Source organism: Oxyura jamaicensis, chromosome 4 (assembly GCF_011077185.1).
Source record: "Oxyura jamaicensis isolate SHBP4307 breed ruddy duck chromosome 4, BPBGC_Ojam_1.0, whole genome shotgun sequence".
NCBI lineage: Eukaryota > Metazoa > Chordata > Aves > Anseriformes > Anatidae > Oxyura > Oxyura jamaicensis.
The window spans coordinates 8,573,354-8,595,497 of NC_048896.1; the positions used below are offsets into that span (position 1 = coordinate 8,573,354).

Consider the following 22,144-nt stretch of genomic DNA (forward strand, 5'->3'; position numbering starts at 1 on the left):
GACCACTGGCCCACAAAAGCTGTGCCCTGCTTTTGGACACTGGCCCTTTATCCTATCAATCACACTGGACCTGAAGCTACCAGACACACAGGGTTGACACACACAATGGAGGAGGGGAGAAAAAATTAAAAATGCTCCAAAATGAGCTACAAAGGAAGTGAAAAACGTACCCTACCAGAACCAACTTGGCTATTTCAGCAAACTCCTTTTTCCAATTACTCTGCAGCTCATTCATAGCAATGGCAAAGCATCTCGTTACATAAAAGTCAAAGGGAGGTGGAGGGGAGAACAAGAACCCCCTTGGCCCCCCTGGCCCCCCCCCCCCCCAAAAAAAAAAAAAAAAAAAAAGAAAAAGATTATTCTTGCCAACTAGGCTGGAATAAAGCTGAGCAGGAATGTAAAAATGTTCTTGTTGTGACCGGTTGCCAGATAACACCTTCCTAGGTGAGAGATCATCGGCAATGATCTCCCTGCCAGCCTGCCCCACCACACCCAACCTCTGCTGGGGGCAGGTCCAGCCAGCAGAAGTCTCTGCCAACAGTGGCAATGCACTTACATCCATCATCTTGCCCTCCTCCCCTCCCAGTTTCTCGATCTGCTTTTAAGTCAATTTACATCAGTGCAAATTCAGCCTTTTTCTCTCAGCACCTTACATTCGGGCACTTCACAATAATATTAGTCATTCTGAGGTACACAGTATTTTGGGGTTTGTTTTTATTTATTCTGTGTTCAGCTGTTGAAGCTGAAGCCTGCACTGAAATACAACTTGACACCTAGCAAGCATATAGCCTCTGAAAGCCCCCCAGTAAACATTATTCCAATATTCAGGACCCAGCAGTATCCAGTTGAATGGAAAGCCTGCAGAAGATGAGGAGGGAGGGAATACTGACATTGAACTGAACAGCTCGTTCTTGACTTCTGGGCCATGAAAACAGGGAAGCCACCCTGGGCTCTCAGATTCCCACAGCACCAGAGTTAAACCTGCAGATAACATATCTCATTCAAGAGAGCATATAGAATTCATGCAGATCTGAGCTACAACACTCCACAAAACTTCCCCAGATACTGCCTCAACCAAGACCACTCAAATCCAGACCCTCGGTAAGACAAACTCTGCTTCACACTTCTAACACTCAGCTACGAATAAAGCTTTAAAGAACTGCAATCAAGGAAGATCTAAGCTGAAACTCCTTCCTGAGCTATGGACCTAATCACACACACAGCATATAGCATCTCTCTGCAAAACCACACGCACAACATATGATGAAGAACAAGACCAGCAAGCTACTGTTACCTTGTCAGACCCTTTATTAATAGCTTAGCTTCTCTGATGGAGGTTCTTTCGCCCTATTTATTTAGGTAGCAATCCCTCCGGGAGAACAGTTCTCAGTGACTATCTAGATGGGCACCCTTCTCATGAGATTTAAGTCTCCTTCAGAACTGAGTGTGCTCAGTGGTCCTCACCTCATCAGCAGAACAGACTTACTCTAGAAGAGCTGCCGGAAGTTGTAAGAACAAATGACAGTTCTCTAAACAGAGTTTAAAAACATCAAGAAACCTTGTGAGACAGCATTAGGAAGGGATTTGATTTTCAGCAATTTTAAGTTAGAAAGAAACAGCAGGACTTGCAACAGTAGCTCCTGACATGACAGATACCTCATCAACTGTTTATTTCTGCAGAGAGCATACATGTAGCCACTAATTACAGCGTGCAAGAAAATTATTTGTTTCACAACCAATCTTGTGCTGTTTATCCCCCACCCCATCCTCCCCCAAAACCCACCCCTGAACTGAGTGCCTGGCAGTTATTAAACTCAGTTCCTAAGGCTGGAAAAGAGAAAAACAAATGATAACCTCTTATCACTTTTCACAGTTGGTGACCCTTTCTTAAATCTGTAGTTAATCACCAAAGAGTAAATGAGCGATGCAACCACTAACAGGTTTAAAATTCACCCTTTCACTTTTGGAGAAGATTGAAAACCGTATTTTCAGGCCACTAAAACCAATGAAAACTGAGGATAATATGCTTGCCCATCTTTACTAAGTTGCTTCACAGGTCTCACATTACAAACATTACTGCCATGGCACAAGTAGCCGTATACTCTTAACAGCATGCCATGAATTAACCGTGCATCTTCACGGAGAGGGTGTTCAGGCATTCCCTGGCGAAGTGGGAATGGCACTGAGCCTGCCAAAGTTCAAGGAGCATTTGGACAAAGCTCTCAGACACAGGGTTTGGTTTTGTGGTGGTCCTGTGTGGAGCCACAAGTTGGACTCGATGATCTTTGTTGGTCCCTTCCAACTCAGGATATTTTATGATATAAAGAAAGAATCCTCCCCTCAAAATAAACATCTAAATGAGATTTATTTTTTTAAACTAAGTGCAATACAGCAATGAGCTACTAATATATTTTCTCCTTCTTGAGAAAATTTAGAAAAAACAACCTTTCATTGGGACTTGTACAACCATAACAGTAGGGCATTGGAGTTCAAAACACAGCCCATATGAATCTTTTCAGTGTTGAATTCAATAGAATAACCACTACAGAATAAAATAAGAATTATGTATTTTTAAGTTAAATTATCCTCTGCTCAAAACTGATAGCATCAGATGGTACAGAAGAGCAAAGCAATTAAGGTAAGAAGAGTTGAGTTTGTTTTATGCATTCTCTGCAGCTTCAGCAGATTTGCTGAATTCCAGGTCAGTGCACTTAACAAGTGTATAAAACTGTAAAATCTGTGCAAAAAAAAATAACAGGAAAAGACTGCTGCGGATTTTTTTCTCCTGACTGATAGAAGCGTCTGCTGAATTCCAGTTGGTTATACCTAATATAACTTCCATGCAGCAAACACTTTCCAAAGCTCACTCTATCCTCCTTTGATAACACTACGACAGTACAAGTACGACTGAGCCCTACTTTTCTTTGACATCAGAATAACTTATCACAGTGCACGAGACAGAAGGACCAAGCTCAGCTAATGAAGCCTGCCCAGGGTTGGCAGACTGTTACATTCAATACAGCTTGTACATCAAGTCCAACCAGGAAAAGAACAACTGCAGTGCTGAATTCCACAAATACTTTTATGTGAATCTACTACAAGGAGCAAAGAGGCATGCTCTCCACAAGTCATAAATACTATCTTCCTGCAGTCAGACTGCACTGTGGGTCAAAGCACAAATCAAGAAATAAGTCTGAAATAGGACCAAGGTATTCATCAGAGTCCATTCTAGATCAATCACAAGGAACACCAGTTTTCTAGGCACTGTGTAAGTTTTCCAGTGACCTGCAAGTGCTAGACTTCCCACTTTCCTCTAGGTAAGTCACATTTCTAAGTGTAAAGCCTTTTCAAACTCACTGTGGAACTATCTGGGTGCCAACTCTGATCTGTGGACAGTAATACATTACCATATCCTTGAATGGATCCTTTTTCAAAGGTTTAAGTTCCTCTAATGCACACCCTTTACACATCTAAGTACCTGACAGTAACAAATTGCTTGCTCTTAGCTTAAGTCTCACCCTTGTAACCATAATAAATAAGGTTTACTAGCAATCTGACACACCTCCAGTGCTTATCTTTAGGCACTGCGCATAAAGAGCCTGTTTCTACAAATGCACCAATTTAAGAGAAAATGTATTTTTCCTCCCCCCTCACTCTGTGAAGTCTATCACTTCCAAATCTAAACACTACTACTCCTGTCATCTTTCTATATCCATCCAATAACTAGATGTTAACTGATCTGCCTCTGAGCGTCCCGCAGGGATAGAATCTCCAGCTGCCAAGCTCAGGTTGTTCAGCGAGCAGCACCTCACAGTCAGTCTGTTCACTGGCAGCACAGAGAGCAAAGCTCACCTGTACATCCGAGTTTGCATTTAATCAAGCAATCCTTCAACTATCAATCAGAGTACACTGGCTGACAGGTCACATGTTTCTAGCTGCTCTGCTTTTAGAGGAAGGTAGATTCCTTATTGCAATATAATCTGGATGCCAAGGAAAGCAGATCAGGTCTGAATAACCTTGCTGGCTGCCCTGAAGACTACTGCCACACAGCATCGGAGATAAAGCCATTAGAAAAAAGACAAAAAAGGTGTTTAGAAGCATAACATAGATACAGATAACAAAGCCCCAAAGCAAGTTCCAGAGACATGCATACTGACAGGAAGGAGAGAGCAAAGAATCAACATTTCCATGAGTTCATGAATGAGTGTTTCAGACTTATTTTGCAGAACAAGGTTGAATAGGAAACGTTTACACATAAACTGTAACAACTAAAAAAAGAAAGCATCACTTGAGTGAAGTTCCATTGTTGAAGTCTATGAACTAGTTTGGAAATTCAGGATACTAATACCAAAATTTCCTCATTGTCCACCTTAGGAGGATTAACTGTCACTTACTTGTAAGCTTACAAGAGATGCTGGAAGTTTTCAAGTAATGTAAAAGATGCTGTCAATAACATAAGCTCATCAGAAGATGCATCAATCCGAAGTGACTGACATACTTTAAACTTTCTGATCATTTGAAACAAACATAATCCTTTGAACTATGCATCCTGCCAGCTGGAAAGGAGAAATGCCAACGTGTATGGCTACCAATAAAGGGTCCAACGCCCTGACTTCAGCAACACTGTCATTTTCAGTATAATCCCTGGGTTGGTAAGAGTACACAGGTAGGCTCAGCTCTAACATCTCATCTCTCTTGCATGCCATGTCCAAAAATGCTCTGTATCTGTTCAGTTGGATCCCTCCAAGATACTGCCAGTCAACAAGATGCTCACTTCACTATGAGATTCCAAAGTATTTCATCCCAAAAAATATTTTGAGTATTTTATCTCATTAGAAAGAAGAACCAACTTACAATGGCATCACTGAATAAAAACTCCAACCTGACTTTCATGGCAAAGCGTACCTCATGTAATCAGGTCATATTAGTTGTGCTCACATAGATCCATCAACCTTCTGTTTTTCCTTTTAATCGTGCATTTTGTATAAAATGCCATAACCTGGAATATCACGCTCAGCTTCAAAGCGCTCATTTTGTACATTTACTAAGTACTTTGACTATATTAAACAGTCTTACAAGTTTGATAGCTGGGTTAAGTTAACATCATCCAAGTGGTCCAAATGGAGCCTTTCCAAAACACTGAGGGGGGAGAAAAACATCTTTAGGAAGTTGTTTGCACAGGCATGAATCGTTAGGTATAATACTTGGTTTTGTTAGGGACACAAGACAGGATAAACGGAATGCCACCACTATATAAACAAATGATTCTGTAACTACTCATAAGGGCAACAGATAATACTACCTCTGGGTCTTCCACTGTTGTCATGGCACTCAAAGTCAGACTCCACCAGAATAACCCTATGTGACCTCCAGTAATTTTCTGTTTGGATTTATTTTTTTAAAGCGAGTCTGACACTTTATTAGATGAAAGATCTTAGAACACTCAAAAGAGTTTCTGTAAAACTCCAAAAAGAAGAGTCTGACAGTTTATCACCAGTCTGAGTTTTGTTTTGTTTTTTAAATAATGAAACAGATGTAAATCATAGGATTACCATAAAATCCAAGGGTTCACACCTGTAACACATTCTCTGGTAAATTCATTTTCTATCTGTTATATTCAGTAAGTTATTTTCCTCAACACAGACTGCAAAACAAGGGGTTTGACATGACATGCACTTTCACACAGTGCTAGTTTTACGGCAACTATTAGATCTTCTTCCATCATGGATGAACCTATTTATTCCTTCTTCAGTCACTATGCATTTATTTTAACGTCCAGCAAAAGCAGAGATGGTTTTATAATGTCTTAGATGGTCCTGACTGAATAGTTCAAATAAATTAAAAAAAAAAAAAAAAGAAGCTCTGGAAGAGGGTGATAATCTAAAGTATAAGGACTGCTTCTTTTTTTCCCCATAAATGCTTCTTAAAGAGCAGCAAACTGAATAATTTTACACTAAAGCCTGCTTTTTTACTTTAAGACCATCAGAACTTGTGTAATACTTTTCATTAAAAAAAAGTCACCTTGATAAAGATTTCTTAATTCCATGAAGCTGTACATACCTAACAGTTAAAGAAAGGTTTTGCTTTAAACCTACAGATACACGTTAAGAAACTTGGGCTAAGCTAAAAACACTAATGGAACCAAGTGCAGTATTACATGAAGTTTATTTGTTTAACAATGGAAAACAGGACCTTAAATAATTTCAACATCCTTCTGTGATGACAGGGCAGCTATGGGAAATCAGACAGCAATACATTAAGCAAACACAAAAATAAAGAATCGACAAACTTGGATTTTGAAATACAAGTCTCCCAAATATGAAAACTCTAACAAAGGCAGAGGATATAAATAAAGGAGCTCAGGCTAAAGCTCGTAAATCTTTATCACAAAGTTTCTTTAGCTTGCCATTGTTGAGGATGTACCAACCTAACAGTAACCTTGACATATCAATAGAACAGGGAGGCTGAATGTAGTTTATGTCCTTTTATATAAACAGTCAGTGGATGACCAAAATTTTAACTGATTTTAAAAGGCCTGCAAGCTACTTGAACCAAAAAAATAATAATAAAGCAAACCTTGGTATTGTAACTGACATAAGTTAATACATAGATACTCTTTATACCTCATTTCTACACTTTCTAAAAACATGGAAGATACTTGACCAAAAGAAGTTTTAAATACCTGTTCTGAAATCTAAATTATTAACTGTACATCTCACATATATAGCGATGTAACCATAAAGGCTTCTGTGTTACTGGAACAACAACAAAAATTTAAAAAAACCTTGGCTATTATACAGGCATGACTATCCTAACGAGTTGAAAGCTGGAAATGCTGACTAGGCTGCCAGTCTTTGACAAGCAAAAGCCAATGCTGAAATGAGCTTAGCTTCTCTTTGCCTGATAAAGATCTCTGACCAAACGTATGTTAGATTGCCCAGTAGAGTTAGAATACAGAGTCAGAGGTATTCCTACCTTCCTATGAAACATCGGTTACATACTAGCTCATTTAATTTTTAAGCAAGTGCCACAAGCATATAAATGACACAAAGTCTCATTCCCAGCCACAGTGAGGTGGAAGTTCCTGACAGATGATGGCTCCCAACAGCAAGGTGGCTGCTACGCTGCGTGAACACTGGACCTCACTTTTCCACGGAGCGCAAGGTCCCCTGAGACTGCACTACAGGCCCAGCGCCAAGTGCACGGCGGTGGGGAAGTCCTGCAGGAGGTACGCCTGCCAGCGAGGCCGGTATGTCACTTACAGCGCACCCTGCCATTAACTTCGTTTCGCCTTTAATCACTTTTAGAAGCCCTTACGTGCTCCTGGATGCCTGAACAAAGGGGGGAGGGAAAGAAGCCCAGGCGGCCCGCCGAGGCGCAGCCTCCCCCCGGCCTCCCGTTACCTCGCGGCACCCCCTCCCAGGAGCCAAGGCTCCGGCCCGCCGCCTGCCCCCGCTCCCCCCCAGGCCGAGCGCGGCCTTTCCGCGGCCAGGCCCCTTCGCCCACCCCGCTTCTCCCGCCCGCGGTCCCCCGCACCCGGCGCCCCAGCGGCGGCCTCCGCCCGGCGGGGCCGCGAGCGCCGCTTCCGGAGCCGGGGCCGAGCCCGGGCCCGGCGCCTCCATTTTGGGGCCGGCTCGGCTCGGAGCTCACCTGCATGCCGGGCACTTGCACCGCCACGGGCGAGTGGGCCATGGCGGGCTGCGGCGGCCGGGCGCCGCCGGCTGCTCCCCTCTCTCGGCCTCCCTGCTCCTGGGCGGCGGCGGCGGCGGGGCCTGGAAGGACAAAGCGGCGGGGAGCGGCTTGAGCGCGGGCCGTGCTCCCTCCTTCCCTCCCCGCGCGGCCCGCCCTGCCCGGCGCCCCCGCCCGCCCGCTCGCCCGCCCGCCGCCGACTCACCTCGCGGCCGCGGGGCTGGGGCCGAGCTGCGAGGCGGGCGGGACGGGGACTCTAGCGCCGCTCTCCTCCCATGCCTGCCGGGCTCCTAGCAGCGGCCCTGCCCATGCCCCGCTTCTCGGTGCCGGCGCGGGGGCGGCTGCTCGAAACCCCCCGGAGAGGCGCGCGCGGGGTGGCGGCTCTCGGCGCGGCCGGGGCTGAGCTTCAGAGCGCCATGTCGGGCTCCGGCAGGAGGTGGCAACTGCTGTGCGGCGGCGGCGGCTTCTTCCGTCTCAGCTCCGGCCTCGCGGGGCGGAGCCGCCGCCGCCGCCGCCGCACGGGCCCCGGCGTCAGCTGCCCCCGCCTCCGCCCCGGTCCGGGCGGGCAGGGAGCGGCGGCCGGGCTGCGGCGGGGCCCCTCAGCCCCGCTGTCACGCCGACGAGGCCGCCCGCGACGTCGGGCTGCGCTCTGGGCCCCTCGGCTCTGTCGCACTGCCCTGGGCCCCCGGACACGCTGTGACACCGGCCTGGACCCCTCAGGCGCTGTCACGGTGCCCCGTCCCCCTCAGGCACAGTGTCACAATGCCCTCTCCCCCTCAAGCACACTGTCACAGGGCCACGTCCCCTGCAGGCACAGTGTCGCTGGGCCCTGTCCTACTGAACAGCGTCTGTACCTCTGGGCAAACAGTCGCTGTGCCCCGTACCCGCAAACACACTGTCACAGCACCTGTACCTCAGGCTCCCGTGCCCCAGAGACACACTGGTGTAGGTAATCCAGTGGACATTTTATGGGGTTTTGGCTTTTGTGACACACAGAGGTGGCATCTTTTTGTCTTGGGGGCACTCCTGGCAGCCAGCCTCTCTAAAGGTAGTGTGGACAAATCCAAGATGCTGTGGAGGTGCAGCATACAGTTTGGGGTGGGTTTTGTGTCAGCAGAAGGATTTCCCACCAAGGCCAGCCCTCTGCCAGCCTGGCCCAAGCTGCTACTGGACCATCCCAATGACCACTTCTGCCTCTTGCTACCATCTTCCACATCTACCCGAGATTCTGCAAGGGCCTGGAGAGGAAAATTACAGTGTTTTAGGGCGACATTTTTCTCATTCATGTGTGAGTCACCTATTTGTGTTGCATGATTCACATTCCTATACATTAAAGTTTTGTCAGTTACTCAAGTGAAGCTAAAAATGACATCCTTTATGCCACTGGTCTTCCCCTTACCCCTCTGAGCAAGAATATAGAAATCACATGGGGCGGTCACACTCGTGTTCAACTACAATTATCCTCATGGGTTCTTGAGGACTTTCTTCAAATTCACAGATCTGTGGGTCTGAAAACTAAGAAAGTGTAAAGTAAACTGGAGACTTAGGATTGTTGCCCGCGCTGGACCTACCCTGTTCAAAGGGTGGTTCTCTTCAGAAAGGATGTGACTGGAGGCAGTCTCTCTCCGTTACGACATGGAGAAATGTTGCACTGTGGCAGGGAACACAAAACACCTCTGTTTAAGGTGAGGTTTTGCTAAAGCATGCTACAGCCAAGAATTTCAACGTTAGGCAGTCTTTCCATCCTTAACTCACTGTGGTTTGAATCAGAAAACAACTCACACTGATGTTAGTTAAGGACAGACTTGTGGCTCATGCTGGAATTACTTTATTTTCTGACTTGCCATTTTGTTAAGTCTTTACTGTTATTAAAATATTTAGATTACTCTGCACCTTTAAAAAATATATAGCAGTAAAAGGTTTCTAAGTGACAGTTACACATCTAAGTTACCTAAGAGCCTGTAAAGAGGTCAGTTTAATGGGTGGAATAACTAAGGTACGTATTTTCTGTAAGTTTGTGTTATAAACTTAAATTCAAAAATATTTTAATTTAATAAAATTGGGGAAGAAAGAGGGCTTTCTATTAATGAAAAGCTTTCTTAATTGTATACAGTGGCTCAGTGAATAAATGAATGAATTTCCGCTCATAGAACCTCTGAATCCTGCCTGGTTCATTCTACTCAGACATACTTAATTCACTTCTCATCTTACATTTTAATGACCTGTAGAACATAATTCCTGAAAAAATCCTGACAAAGGATATTGGAGGGTTTTTGTTTCAGCTGCTAATGCATTACCATTTTGGTTCCCTCTGTTCCTCCTCTGACTCTGAGGCTCTGCTTTTCTTTCTCAATCCATTAGTTACCTTGATTTTTCTCCCCAGAATCCTGAGGACTAGTTTTCTCAGCCTTGCCTGGATTTTATATTCTCTCTCTTGATGGTACCTGTTTACTTTATATCAGAGAGAGTACTGATTCCAATCCACGCTTCCTGTTTTGGGACCATACACTGAGACTTTTGGCCTTTTATGCATTTCTGGCTTGCACACAACTGAATATAAAATGACCAGGACTAAAAAAAATTACTTAATAGAGTAAGAAGAGGACAATTTATATGCATGGTACAATGTTTTCTCCCCAATAATTGTTATCTGTAGTTAAAACCCACCCGTGGCAGACTGGCTGAAAGAACTGCAGTGACAAGAACATAAGAAAAACGTTCTACAAAAAGGCAGCCCTTGTTTATGCCACACTTGCTCAGAAAGCTCTGGGATGATATGGTGAGCAAAGCCAGGAAAGAAAATCTGTCAGGGAATCTTAAGTAATCAGTCAGTCACGTAACGACTGAATCATCAAGCCAGGCTGTGAAGTAAGGTAGGCTGGCACCATAACATCTAAGAAAAGGGTTGTAATATTGTATGCCACTCTGTAATTAGCAAGATCTAATTTGTTCATTAAGAAAGTCAGATGGTCAGTTGCTGATACTGCTGGATGAAAGGCCTTCCCTGCCCCTTCCCAGCCTGCTCTGTAAATACCTGTTGCTGCTGTTTTCCAAGACTTAAAATATGTCTGTAATTCACACAGGACATCTCTCAGGGCCTCACAGTAGCAATGTGACCCAATTCAGACCTTCTACTGTTTTGTGCATTTAGGTATTATTTTGATGTTGCTGGTGTGAAAATACAGTTATTTTTACATCAGAAGACTGCAGGGAGACAGTAAAAACACTAGGCTCTTTGCGAGTGCCTGTACCATGTTAGCTAGTTTGGACTCACCACAAACAGTTGGGATTTCTCTCAAACTTCCAAACATAAAGTGTCATTACACTGGTAAGTAGAAAAATATTGTATTTTAGAGCTGCGGACTCCAGGGACTCCTCCCAGTGATTTTCTGGGATGAGGAAGGGAGTGGATGTCTGATCTCATTCCAGTAGAGCTGATGCAAACTCACTATTAGCAAAGACCCCATCAGACTCACATGTCTGTCTAGGAAATTGAATGCCTGGTTTCTACGCATAAGCAGTGGGACTGGGTATTTAAAACTCCTTAGTGCCTTTGCAAAGTTCAGCTGGCCAGTGCAGTACTGTCCTGGGCTCATGATGGTCATCCCATGTGATGAACTTAGAGGTCACTCCACAATTTTCTTCCTTACACCATTCTCATAATACAAGCAGTATATCTAAAGGGTCATCAAGTAAAAGTGGAAGACTGCATCCTGAACTTGTAAAGTCCAATGCCTTTCATGTTTTTACATTTGAAACACCTGCCAAAGATGTTTTGGAGCTTAAAAGTTGACTGAGACAGTAAAAATGGGCTGCATATTTATTTTATTAATGAGAACACCAGAGATGTTAAAGGAAGAATTAAAATGTTTTTGGAAGGGTACAATTGCTCCATTCTTCGACATGTATCATTCCCTGATTCATGGGCACTAGGAGTCACTTTGTCTTAGAGGCAAGTTATTCAGCAGCTGCAGAATTTCCAGCACTGCTGCTGGAAATTGCAGATACTCACTAGTGTAGAAGACAGACGTAGCTCTCATCAATCCCATATTACAACTTTGATATTTCTACAACTAGATAATCATTTAAAATGACAAAACCTTGCCGCTGGTCTAGAAACAGTACCATAGTACATCCACTTCTGCCCAGGACTCTCCTTTCCATGCCCTGTATCCAACCTCCCTGCCTCCCCTCATTCTCCAGCTCCTGCAGCCTTTGCCCTTCTTTGCTTCCTCTCTGACCTGGCATGGTAGCTTCTAGCCTCCTGCTGTCTGCACACACATAGGTGAGTGCCAGGACATAAAGTACAGGTTCCCCTTGTTCCCAGCATGGTGATAGCAGCTCAGTGCCACCAGGAGAACTGGCTGTCAAAAGCCTTCTCCAGCTCTAGGTTCCCCTGATCAGCAAGTGCACAGAGTTCCTTCAGCACAAATGAATTATTTAGAGAATTCAGCTGCCAAAGTCTGCCAGTGTCAACTGTGTTCAGAAATGGAATTTTTCATGTAATATGGCCAAATTGAGCGCTTTATCCTGGAGACAACAGTGGCACATCCTCAACACAAAGATGATTGCCATACCGCATTCCACATCCTCCCTCAAAAGCAATGGGGCACATTTATTCTTTGTCTTAACAGGGCAAAATGATACATCTTCCTGCAATCTTCTTAGAAATGGCTGAACTATTTTTTAATTGTCACTTCCTGCAGTTTTAAGGAAAATAAATAATCAGGCTGAGGTAAATGATGAGGATGGAAAAGGTGAGTGAGGGATGCTTGTTCACCATCCCCTTCAATGCAAAGACTAACGATCATTAAATCAAACAAGCAGGTGCCAAGTTTAAAACAAACAAAAGTAGATACTTCTTTGCAGAGGTAATAGTTAAACTGGGGAACTCCTTGCTACAGGCCAAAAGTGCCTGGACAATTTAATGGAAGAAAAAAGCATTGGGAAATACTATTTATAAAACTAGCACCTCTGGTTGAGGAAGTATGTGAGCTGCAAATCCCTGCAGGCATGTGCAAGCATTACCCATCCTTATGCTGTTCTCATGCACTTCCCTAAATCACTGCCACTGGCTCCAGTCAGAGACGAGCTACCCCGGTAGACAGATTCTGTGCCATTCTGGCACAATCTGCCTGTCCCTGCATTGAACTTTCAACCTGGAGGGTCAGCATCGGGCCAAAGAGTACACAACTGAAATGAAAGGAACGATCTTGCAATCGAGGCAAAGCTACTTGCTAACAGAACAAACAGACATGGTACCCATGGTACTAAATGAGTCTGTAGCACAGTTTTGCTGTTTCTTTCCTGGGAGTTTTTCCCCGACATTATAAAAAGATCAGTAAGTTCTCTTTACAGAGGTACTAAGCTAACAGTGAATGTGTATTGTACCCATGTGGTGAATGGTGAGTCACTACGTGATTAAGGATTGTGATAAATTGAATGGCCTGTTTGCAGGTTCAAGGACAAGCTTTACACCTTTGCCATAAAAAGAACTTTGTCCTGGTGAACTTCATATTTCAATATAGTATTTGGCTTAAACAAGCCGGTCTTCTGTAGGATAGTCTTGTGTTTCCGAGGTTGCAACAGAAGTGAGATAGTGTTAATTTTATGCTTCTGACCTCTTCATTACAAATACACTCTACTTATACTTCCATTTGTAAAATAAACAATATGCTCATGCATATATATGCAATTATAACCAGTTCAGTAGATTAACATCACAGAACATTGATCTTCTCAAAAGAATGTTCTCATATATTATCCTCCCTACTTGAAAATATATTTTATTCTTTTAGAAAACTCTTCCCTGCTCTAACTTCACCTTAGCGTGAAAACAAAATTTCAGCAAAGCACTCTTGGAATACCAGAAATAGTTTGGCCACAACAGTGGAAGGGGTGAAGGAAGTGAGAGGGCCTTCCAGAGGGCAAACAAAATGCCAGCCCAATCAGCAGTGTCTTTGCATAGCTGGTCCAGCCATCTATATATATATATATTTAGTTAAATACATACAATATTTATAGAATTAAAAACATTTCTATATAAGGAAATGGCAACAGGAAGCTGGGTCTGGTAGAATTCCTATACTAAAAAAGCAGCTGCTCCACAAGGGCTGATAGCCCTAGGCAGGGAGCTCAGGGGTGAGCTGGAGAAAAAGAGAAAGACAGGATGGTTCAAAGGAGAAAGACAAAAGAGAAATAAATATTTTTTTTTTAGGAAAGGGAAGGGAAGGAAACTGGTACCTCTACTCAATAATTCTCACCTGGAATTGTCCTAAAAAAATGGATCTGCTCACCTTTTCTATCACATCTTTGGTCTTTTTCAGTGTTTGGTTTCTCTTGCTCTCCAGAAGAGGAGGGTCTCATCAGCTCAGGCCCCAGGCATACTGGTCCAGACCTACAGCAAGGCTGCAATGGTTTGATGATGGCAACTGGGATGAAAAAAATAGAAAACTCAAGTTCTAGGAGCACTAGCTGGGAGTGGGAGACTGCTTTTTCCTACCCTTGCCAGACTGTTAGCATCAACACAATGACATGCAAGCACATGGACATGCACTTGTGCGTGCAAGCAGACATGAACACAGAAGCACACCCATTTTCAAACAGTCTCCCTGACTCTCCTGAGAGGCTTAAAGATCTGCCAGGGCCATCAGTTAGCTTTGTACCACTCTGCCATATGCCTTGTGAGCCCGTTTCCCTCCGTGCTGGCTGCAGCCTCAGTGCCTGCCTGTTGGGCCCTGACAGTGCTTGGCTCCTGGGAAGAAGTATTCACACACGATGGCAGCTCAGAAGAAAAGTTGAAAAGGAATCAAAGCCATCTCTGTTGAAATAAACATCTGCTCTGCGTTCAGTATCGTGGCAACAGGGCTCACAAAATGCACAGGCAGCCCTCCAAGGGCTCCTGGCACATCACAGCTATCAGTACCTGCTGAAAACAGGCTGGCGGAGTGGTCACAGCCCGGCGGGGAGTGCAGATGGGGATGCTTGGAAGAAAAAACGTGGGTCAAAGCTCAAAATAACTTCACAGTTCCCTTGGAGGAATACAGCTTAGAAATTCACCACCCCTGCAGTGACGCTGGCAGATAGGAAGAGACTGTGGCAACATGATTTCTTCGGCAGGCTGGGGCATGTGCTCATTACCCTGATCTGTGACCAGTTTCTTCTCCACTGCTCCAAAGTAGCGAGAGGAAAAAAGCAGTGGGACGTGGCTGTGGAAGAGCACTTATCTCTGGAGCCCACGCGACAAGCATTTGGTGGCTCTCAGTTAACAGCACTGTGCAGTTCCCCAGGGAGCAGTCAGGGTGGGAGAGACCCATCGCTTCTGTCGCTGCCTAAAGCTTCTGCAAGGCCAAAGCATTAAATGCAAAACCCTATTCTCCTTGTTGCTGTCTTTGAACTCCTGTATCCCTGCAGAGGCAGGGCAGTGACACAAGAGCAAGCTGAGCCCAAGTGGCACAGTGAGCCTGAACAGTTGGGACTCTATTACTGGCACAGCCAGTGGACCCAAGTGCTGTATTTGTCCTCTATGCCTTTGTTATTAATGATGATTTCCTAGTAGGGGTAGGACCACATCTTGGCTCATGGAGACCCACCTGAGCCTCCGGATGGAACTTAGTAATGTTGGCAACATATCTTTTTAATAAGTGAATTGGATGTGTTTGAGCCAGCAATCAATCTGAAGAGACAACCTGATAATACCCCTGTTACTGAGCTCCTTCCCAGAGCAGAAATGCACATTAAGCAAAGGAACCCGATACCTTCCTGGGAGAGGGAACAGAGAGATTTTTGTCTCTGGTCTGATTTACCCAAATTCCTCACAGAGCACTGAAGCGACAAACATGGCCTTCACTGAGAGCTTCAAAAGGAAATTGCTGTTTGCATAAAAGATGTGCTAAGTTGAGTTGGTTGTTAAAAGGGGACTTGAGCAAGAGGAGAGAGTGGAACAAATCTCTTGGAAAAGTGTCCAAAAGCCACTGGATTGTGGGAAATGAAGCTCAACATCTGTGTCCCAGTTGGGCTGTCACTTGATTAGAACAGCAAGTGCCCAGCTTTGGGCGTGCTGTTAGACACCACAGATGGTGGCTCCTGTGTAGGGAAAATCAGGAGATGCTCAAGACTTCAGCAAGGCCAGAAAGGGGATGGGGGGGGGGAGGGGATGAGGGGAAGAGGGCACGAAGAAGCGGAGAGGGTGAGGACAGTTCAGGGTTTTGCTAGTTTTACAGCAAAAGAGAGTGAAAAGATAACAGAAATAAAAAGGAAACACAGGGCTACCAGAAATTCCTGCTAGCTTTTCATCTCAATTTAAATATGTAAGTAGGGTGATCTGGAAACTTTCCTGCCTTCACAATTCTTGTTTCCAGGAAATGAAGCCTCAAGCAATGCTGCAAACCAGCCCAGCTGCCTGCACAGCAGCAACTAGTTGAGGATGAAAACAGGCTGGTAATGGTGTTAACAACTCTCAGTCTCAGTTCCGCAATCAGACTTTTACAGGTAGTCTTGTAGGTAAAACATAACCCCATGCAAGGGTCTCTCTGTGTGAATGGATGAGGCCAGAGCACCAACATTGTCGTATGGTCTTAGTGGGTTCAAAAGTAGACTGACTGCAGCGAGGAAGGGAAACTTCCAGTACAGCCCTGTTCGTAGGGAGTCATTTTTCTGCCAACTAGGAGCAACCAAGAGCAGATGACTCATAAGTACACTTCTTTCCTGGCTGCTTTGGAAGCTCTCCTCTATCTGGTCCAACTGCTACGTACATTTATCCCTTGTGCTGACGAGGAAGGCAGACGTAAATACGCGGATCAAGGCCAACAAGGCTACTGGTAAGACTGTAACTGGCATGAGAATGGCAGCATGACTTACGTGGTAGAAGACTGCATCCATAAAGGGCACGGTGGTTGACGTATGCTCCGTGTGTGCTAGTGTTTGACCAGCTTTGCATCCATGAAAGGGGGCATGCTTTTAAATAAAATGTAAATAATAGTGAGACTTAGGTAAGTACCTTCTACAAGCAGATGTTGAACAGCACATTCAGTCCAGGAAACTGCCACTACAAAGGTTAAAGTACATGGAGGATATGAGTGAGAAAGGGAAGAGGAAACCTTGCAGACCCTATTACCATTCACTGCTAACGAGCTGCTGAATACATGGGCCATTGGTTCCCTCTTTCTCAATGTGTGAATGAGGAACGACAGCAGAATAACCTACCAGCGAGTACGAAAGGATCCCCAGGAGACGTGTCAAGAGTGCACTCCAGAGCCTGATCTTCCTGCTATGTTTGGAGAGGCTGCCACAGGGCGAAATGTTTACTAGACTGACTCAGATACTAATGGGAGTCAGGGGATAAGTGGGAGAATAGAGAAACAAAGAAGTCAGTGCAGCAGAGGAGAGCTGAACTTTCATAAGAGGGAAGTGAGGAAAGCTTGTTTATGAGCTGCTTTGTCAGGAAGTCCTGTGACTAACCTTATTTCACTTACTGATTTTATGTACCAAAATTGTATTTATTGCACACAGGAAAAAGTGTAAAACAACACAGTGAAAAGGTGTGCTCACCTTCCCTTTGCAAGATAGCGCCGACTCCCTGGAAGCTCTCTTGCTGCGAGCATGGCCCACCAGAGCACGGCTTTGCCTTTGCAGCTGTGACTGTTGTGGAGGGGCCTGGAAGCAGATTTTGTAATCCCAGGGAGGAAACAAACACGGTTAAGAGCCGTGTCTTCTTGCAGAACTGTGTGTTGGTTTTTGTTTTGTTTGTTTTTTAAATTTAAAATAAGAAAATGTAATGTGCTGCAGCTTTGTGTTGTGTCAGTCTGACTGCTCCCATGCAGCATAACATGGTGTCTCTTCTCTTTCCATTCTCCCTCTCCTGCACCTGTTCTCTACTCTCTGAACTCAAAGGAAAGGAAAACTATGTCATTCTGTGGTTTCAATGGCAACTTATGATCACATAGGAAATGTATAGAACTTCATAGGAGCCTTCTCTCACAGAGCTTTCCACTTTCTGTTCATACCATGGAGCAAACAGAAGGCCCAGCAACAATCTGGGAGTTTGTGCAAGCCAGACAGGATGAACACGAAGCACAGCATCACCTTGAAAAGTGTGTGCTAATGGCATGGTAAGTCAAGGAAGATGCTGACAGACTGAAAAATTCAAGGGAGGAGAATAGGGAAGGCTCAAGGGCAACAGTGCTAACACAGAAAGATTATAGCAAAATACACTTAACTTGGTTAAACATCAACTCACAGATAAGAGGAACAAGCCAGCCTCCTGAAAGAGTTTGCACAAGCCAAAACAATGAACAGTAGGGCCAAGGCCCTATATGCATGTACAACAACAACAAAAACAAACAAACAAAGCAAATTTTTGGAAACAGGATAAATAACAAGAAAAATGTTATGGTGGCAGGAGGTACTAGCCCAGATGGCAGCACCCAGTGAGTGGCATCTCAGCTCTGTCACTGCTGTCTTCTGCTCATGCTGCACGCTTCCTGGCTCTGACTTGGGCTGCCTGGGAATGAAGGACTGCTACAGGTACTGGCAGGCAAGGTGGGCAGATGCCCTCAAATGGCCTTCCTGCCCAAAACCTGCTGCCATGGAGGGGAAACCCTGCAAGGTCCTCTCCTCCCCTGCCAGCTCCCCAGGCGAAGATGGGTCACCGATCCGCAATTGTAAGGTCGGAAAGGACAAGTCACGTACCCAGCCTGGCACAACATGGTGTCGTTGCTCGGAGGTTTAGGCTTCAGCTGCTTGCCACAGCCCTCCCGCAGCCTGTGAGCTGCCTGGTGGCAGCACTGAGCCCTGAGAGACAGGCCCTGCAGTGAGACACTTAGTCTAATGCTCCCACGGACTAGGTAGGTCCAACCTGGCCACCTTATCTGCCTAGATGACTTCTCTGACACATCTTCCCATGCTGTAGTTTGGTGGTTTATGGCTGCTCTGATGGCTTATCCCTTGGAAAACACCAGCCTAACTAGCAGGTTTTGCATGGCATGCTGTTGGTATGGCAGCATGGGAGGGAAGACCACGCTGTCTTAATGGACCCATGTCTTAAGTTGCAGTGCTTTGCTTTCACTTCTTGCAGGGCTGGGCCAAGGGAGTGGAAACCTCCTCTGCAGTGGAGGGGTACGGAGAGAGATGGTGCTTGGCTAGCAGCAGCAGGTAACATCAGAGAGAGATACTCACTGGGGTGCTGGGACTCCTCATGCTTGGTCCTGGTGGTCCTCCTGCCCGCACCCCTCTTGCCCCTCTTTCATGGTTGATGCCAGGGCAAGAGCTCAGCACCCCTACCTTCCTCCAAATTTCTGATGTGCCTCCAGCCTGGGAAAGGAAAACACAGCACGTCTGGCCCTGCACTCTGCAGGGTAGAGGAGGGCGAGGGTTAGAATCAAGTAGAGCAGAAACTGGAACCCACCCACCTCTGTACCAGCTCCCAGCCAGGGGACCATTCCCATGGGTAGCTACCCATTAAAAAAAGCTTCTCTGAGGAATGGTTCTGTGTCCCTGCAAAGGTCCCATTTCCCAGAAGGCCACTACCTGCCTCTGCTTTGGGGAATAAAGGGCGAGAGGGAAGGCAAGCAGCAACCAAAATCCTGCCAGGTGTCAGCCCTCACGGTGGTTAGCTGGGAGAGGCAGCAAAACTACGAGCAGGCTTCTCAAAGAGGCAGCGAGCAGCTGGTGAAGCTAGACCTCTCCCCCACTTATTTCAGAGATATTTATCACATAGCACTGACACCTGCACAGCACTGCCTTTGAAGGTGATTTGTTTAGGAAACAAAATTGAGAGAAAATAGCCAAGTCACCTGAGGTGTCTGAGCACGAAAAGGAAGCTCAATAGTCAATTAGCTCTACTCTGATGCCTGAAGTGGATGAGATTTGGGGGTGGAGGAGAGATAAGACAACAGATTACACTGACTTTCATTCATTTGCAGGTTAGGCTGGTTTAGCAGGATTTCTGGCTGCTGACATCAGAGTGCTCTGTGAGCAGAAGGCAAGGCAAAGCCAACATATTAAATTTTAAGGAAACGCCAAAGAGACTGTCATTAGTGGCTTATTAATAAAATATCACTGTTCCCTGTCATCTCAGGCTTTCGAACAGGGCCTGGGCACCCCATTCTGCCCTCTGCCCTTAAGGTATTTCCCAAGTGTACTTTACTAATTTGGGCTTTTCTGGCTGAGCAACCCCAGGTGCTTTCCCATTTAGGCCAGAACAGGGGCAGTTTGTACAACTGCACCAATTGCTAGGGAGAAGGAAATCACATTTGAGCTCGATCCCCTGGGACACCTGTGGTGCTGGGGCACCCGCTGAGGGCGGAGAGAGGCTCAGTGGCAGGGGAGGCTGGGTTGATGCTGAGTGCTGTGCAACCGCAGCACCCATATTCTGGTACTGGAAGCCCTGAAACAGGATGCAGCACATCACCAAACCACAGCCTCCCAGAGTGGCTGGTCAAAGGTCACAGACTGCTTAGTCCCACTTGTTAGAAAACATGGATTCACTTACAGCAAGGAAAATGGGTTTTGTTAAAGTATCAGGGACTGGCTGTTGCCAGGGCATAGGGGTGGATGGTGGCTGCAGGAACCCTCCATGCAAAAGGAAACATGAGACCTGCTGCCGACACTGGGTAACTCTTGGGTAGTGCAGTCAAATTTCTCAAAAAAAAAAAAAAAAAAAAAAAAAAAAAAAAAAAGTTGGGAGGTGGATTTGTAAACAGCTCTCACCCTTATCCCATGCTTTGCACCTTCACCAAAGCCGTTTCCTGTCTCACCAGGTGCTGCACAGAGCTGGGACAAGGCAGAAAAGAGGAAAGAGCAGGAGGAGCTCACCCACGAGGTGTAGACCAGGTGCATTCCCATGCAGAAGTTCCCTCCACTCTGAGAAGTTATCAGAGCTGTTAATTACCCACATGTCCCTGGTCTACCCAACCAGCAGGAGGGATGCGCGCCCTCCGTTTACCTTCACCTAGCCCCAGCCTAGTCCGTGCCCTGGAGCACACGGGCACGCCTTGGAGCACACCTGCTCGCCCAGAGGCACACCTGCACGCCTGCACACCCAGCCCTGGCAGCACGGCCAGCTGCGAGGTGTGCGGGCTGCCAGGGCATGTTTGGGGTGGGGGGGCAAGGCAGGCCAGGGGGGTGCCGGGGCATGCTAGGGTGGGGGGGGGAATAAACATGCAAGGGGGGGTGCCAGAGCTTGGGGCAGCTAGGCATGCACTGGGGCTCCTGGACGTGCACAGGGGGTGCTTGGGCATGCACCGGGTGGGCCAGGAGCACAGCACAGCCCGTGCTGGAGGCGACAGGCTGGGAAGGGACAGGGCAGCGCTTGGGGACCCGTTCGCGGGAGGCTCCTGCCCCCCAGCGCCCGCTGCGGGCAGTGCCGCGCTGCCGCGGCCGGCAGCCGTGCTGGGCTGCTGCTGGTTTGGCAGGAGCAGGGATTCACAGCGGTTCGACAAGCAAACAAACGCACAACTGTCAAAGAAGCATCCCAAAACTGTGCATGAAAGGGACAAACTCCCTGTGGGTGACCCCGGCTCTGTCCCTCTACGCTGGCCGTGCCAGCTTGTCTCATGGCTCGTGCCGCTCTCTGCTCATTAGTTGTCTTTCAATGAAATGTTGGACTGCACTCAAATTTTACATTCCCATTTCTTGTGAAAAGCTGACTTTTCAAAGGTGCAGAGAGGGCTGAACACTTCCGTCTTCTCCATCATCACTTTTGGATTTTGGTCCGCGTTCACCTGGCTTTGTTAAAGGACTGGGAGGGTTCCTCCACCCCATGGATTTACTCCTACCAGCTGGTGAAGACAGGAGATGGATGAGGCTCGTGAACGCATCCCGGGATAGGAGGGATAGCACATACCCTACCTGCCAAGTGGTTGTCAGGGAGCACAAGGCACAAATCTACAGGAATCAAGGCTTCATTTGGTTTAGTGCTCACAGCCTTTCTGGCATGAAAAGCATGACACCTTTCTCCCTGTCCCCCCCTTCAAGCTAAGAAAAGAAAATGTAACAGGAGCCCAGGCTCTCACTAGGAGCTAGTTATCCTGCAGCATTAATAACTACAGACATATTCAAGCTGCAGCTGGCAGGAGCATTGCCTCAGAATATCTGTAAACGAGGTGCAAGTAACACCAGGGCCTAACATGAATCTTGCAATGTTTGACATTTTCCCAGAGCTCTGCGTCCCAGAGACAAATGGCTACAGCTTCCACTAGAAAGCTTTTACCTTCCTTATTATTAAGGGAGAGCCAAGTACTGACTTGATTACACCAAAAAGGCAAAGAATCCAAAGGAGGGGGAAAAAATTGCATGGTGTGACCCATCTGTATCTGTTTTATATTAATCCTAACCAGTCAGCTTGGTTTCTGAGATGTTTAGCATAGTGCATCTCCAGAAGCACTGTGTTATTTGGATTTAGGCTTTAAAATAGAGGCTTTTTTTTTTTTTTTTTTTTTTTTTTTTTTTTTTTTTT

The 22,144-nt window shown here is 46.1% G+C and overlaps 1 protein-coding gene and 2 long non-coding RNA genes across 3 annotated transcripts in view; 1 reads left to right on the forward strand and 2 right to left on the reverse strand.

Annotated features, from left to right (window-relative positions):
* STK26 (serine/threonine kinase 26) overlaps positions 1 to 8,031 on the reverse strand; it is a 32,091-nt gene extending 24,060 nt beyond the window's left edge. Inside the window, exons 1-2 of the mRNA XM_035325942.1 lie at positions 7,895 to 8,031; positions 7,651 to 7,772 (exon numbers count right to left, since the gene is read on the reverse strand). Of these exons, the coding sequence (XP_035181833.1) occupies positions 7,651 to 7,692 (42 nt within the window). The 5' untranslated portion in view covers positions 7,693 to 7,772; positions 7,895 to 8,031. The remainder of the gene's footprint in view (positions 1 to 7,650; positions 7,773 to 7,894) is intronic.
* LOC118166789 lies at positions 7,967 to 20,497 on the forward strand. The gene is made up of 3 exons (XR_004750730.1): positions 7,967 to 8,125; positions 14,045 to 14,048; positions 20,487 to 20,497. It is a non-coding gene; the product is annotated as an uncharacterized LOC118166789 (long non-coding RNA).
* Positions 12,644 to 22,144, reverse strand: part of LOC118166790 — a 13,583-nt gene continuing 4,082 nt past the window's right edge. The window contains exons 3-4 of the long non-coding RNA XR_004750732.1: positions 12,879 to 12,882; positions 12,644 to 12,654 (exon numbers count right to left, since the gene is read on the reverse strand). This is a non-coding gene — a long non-coding RNA (uncharacterized LOC118166790). The remainder of the gene's footprint in view (positions 12,655 to 12,878; positions 12,883 to 22,144) is intronic.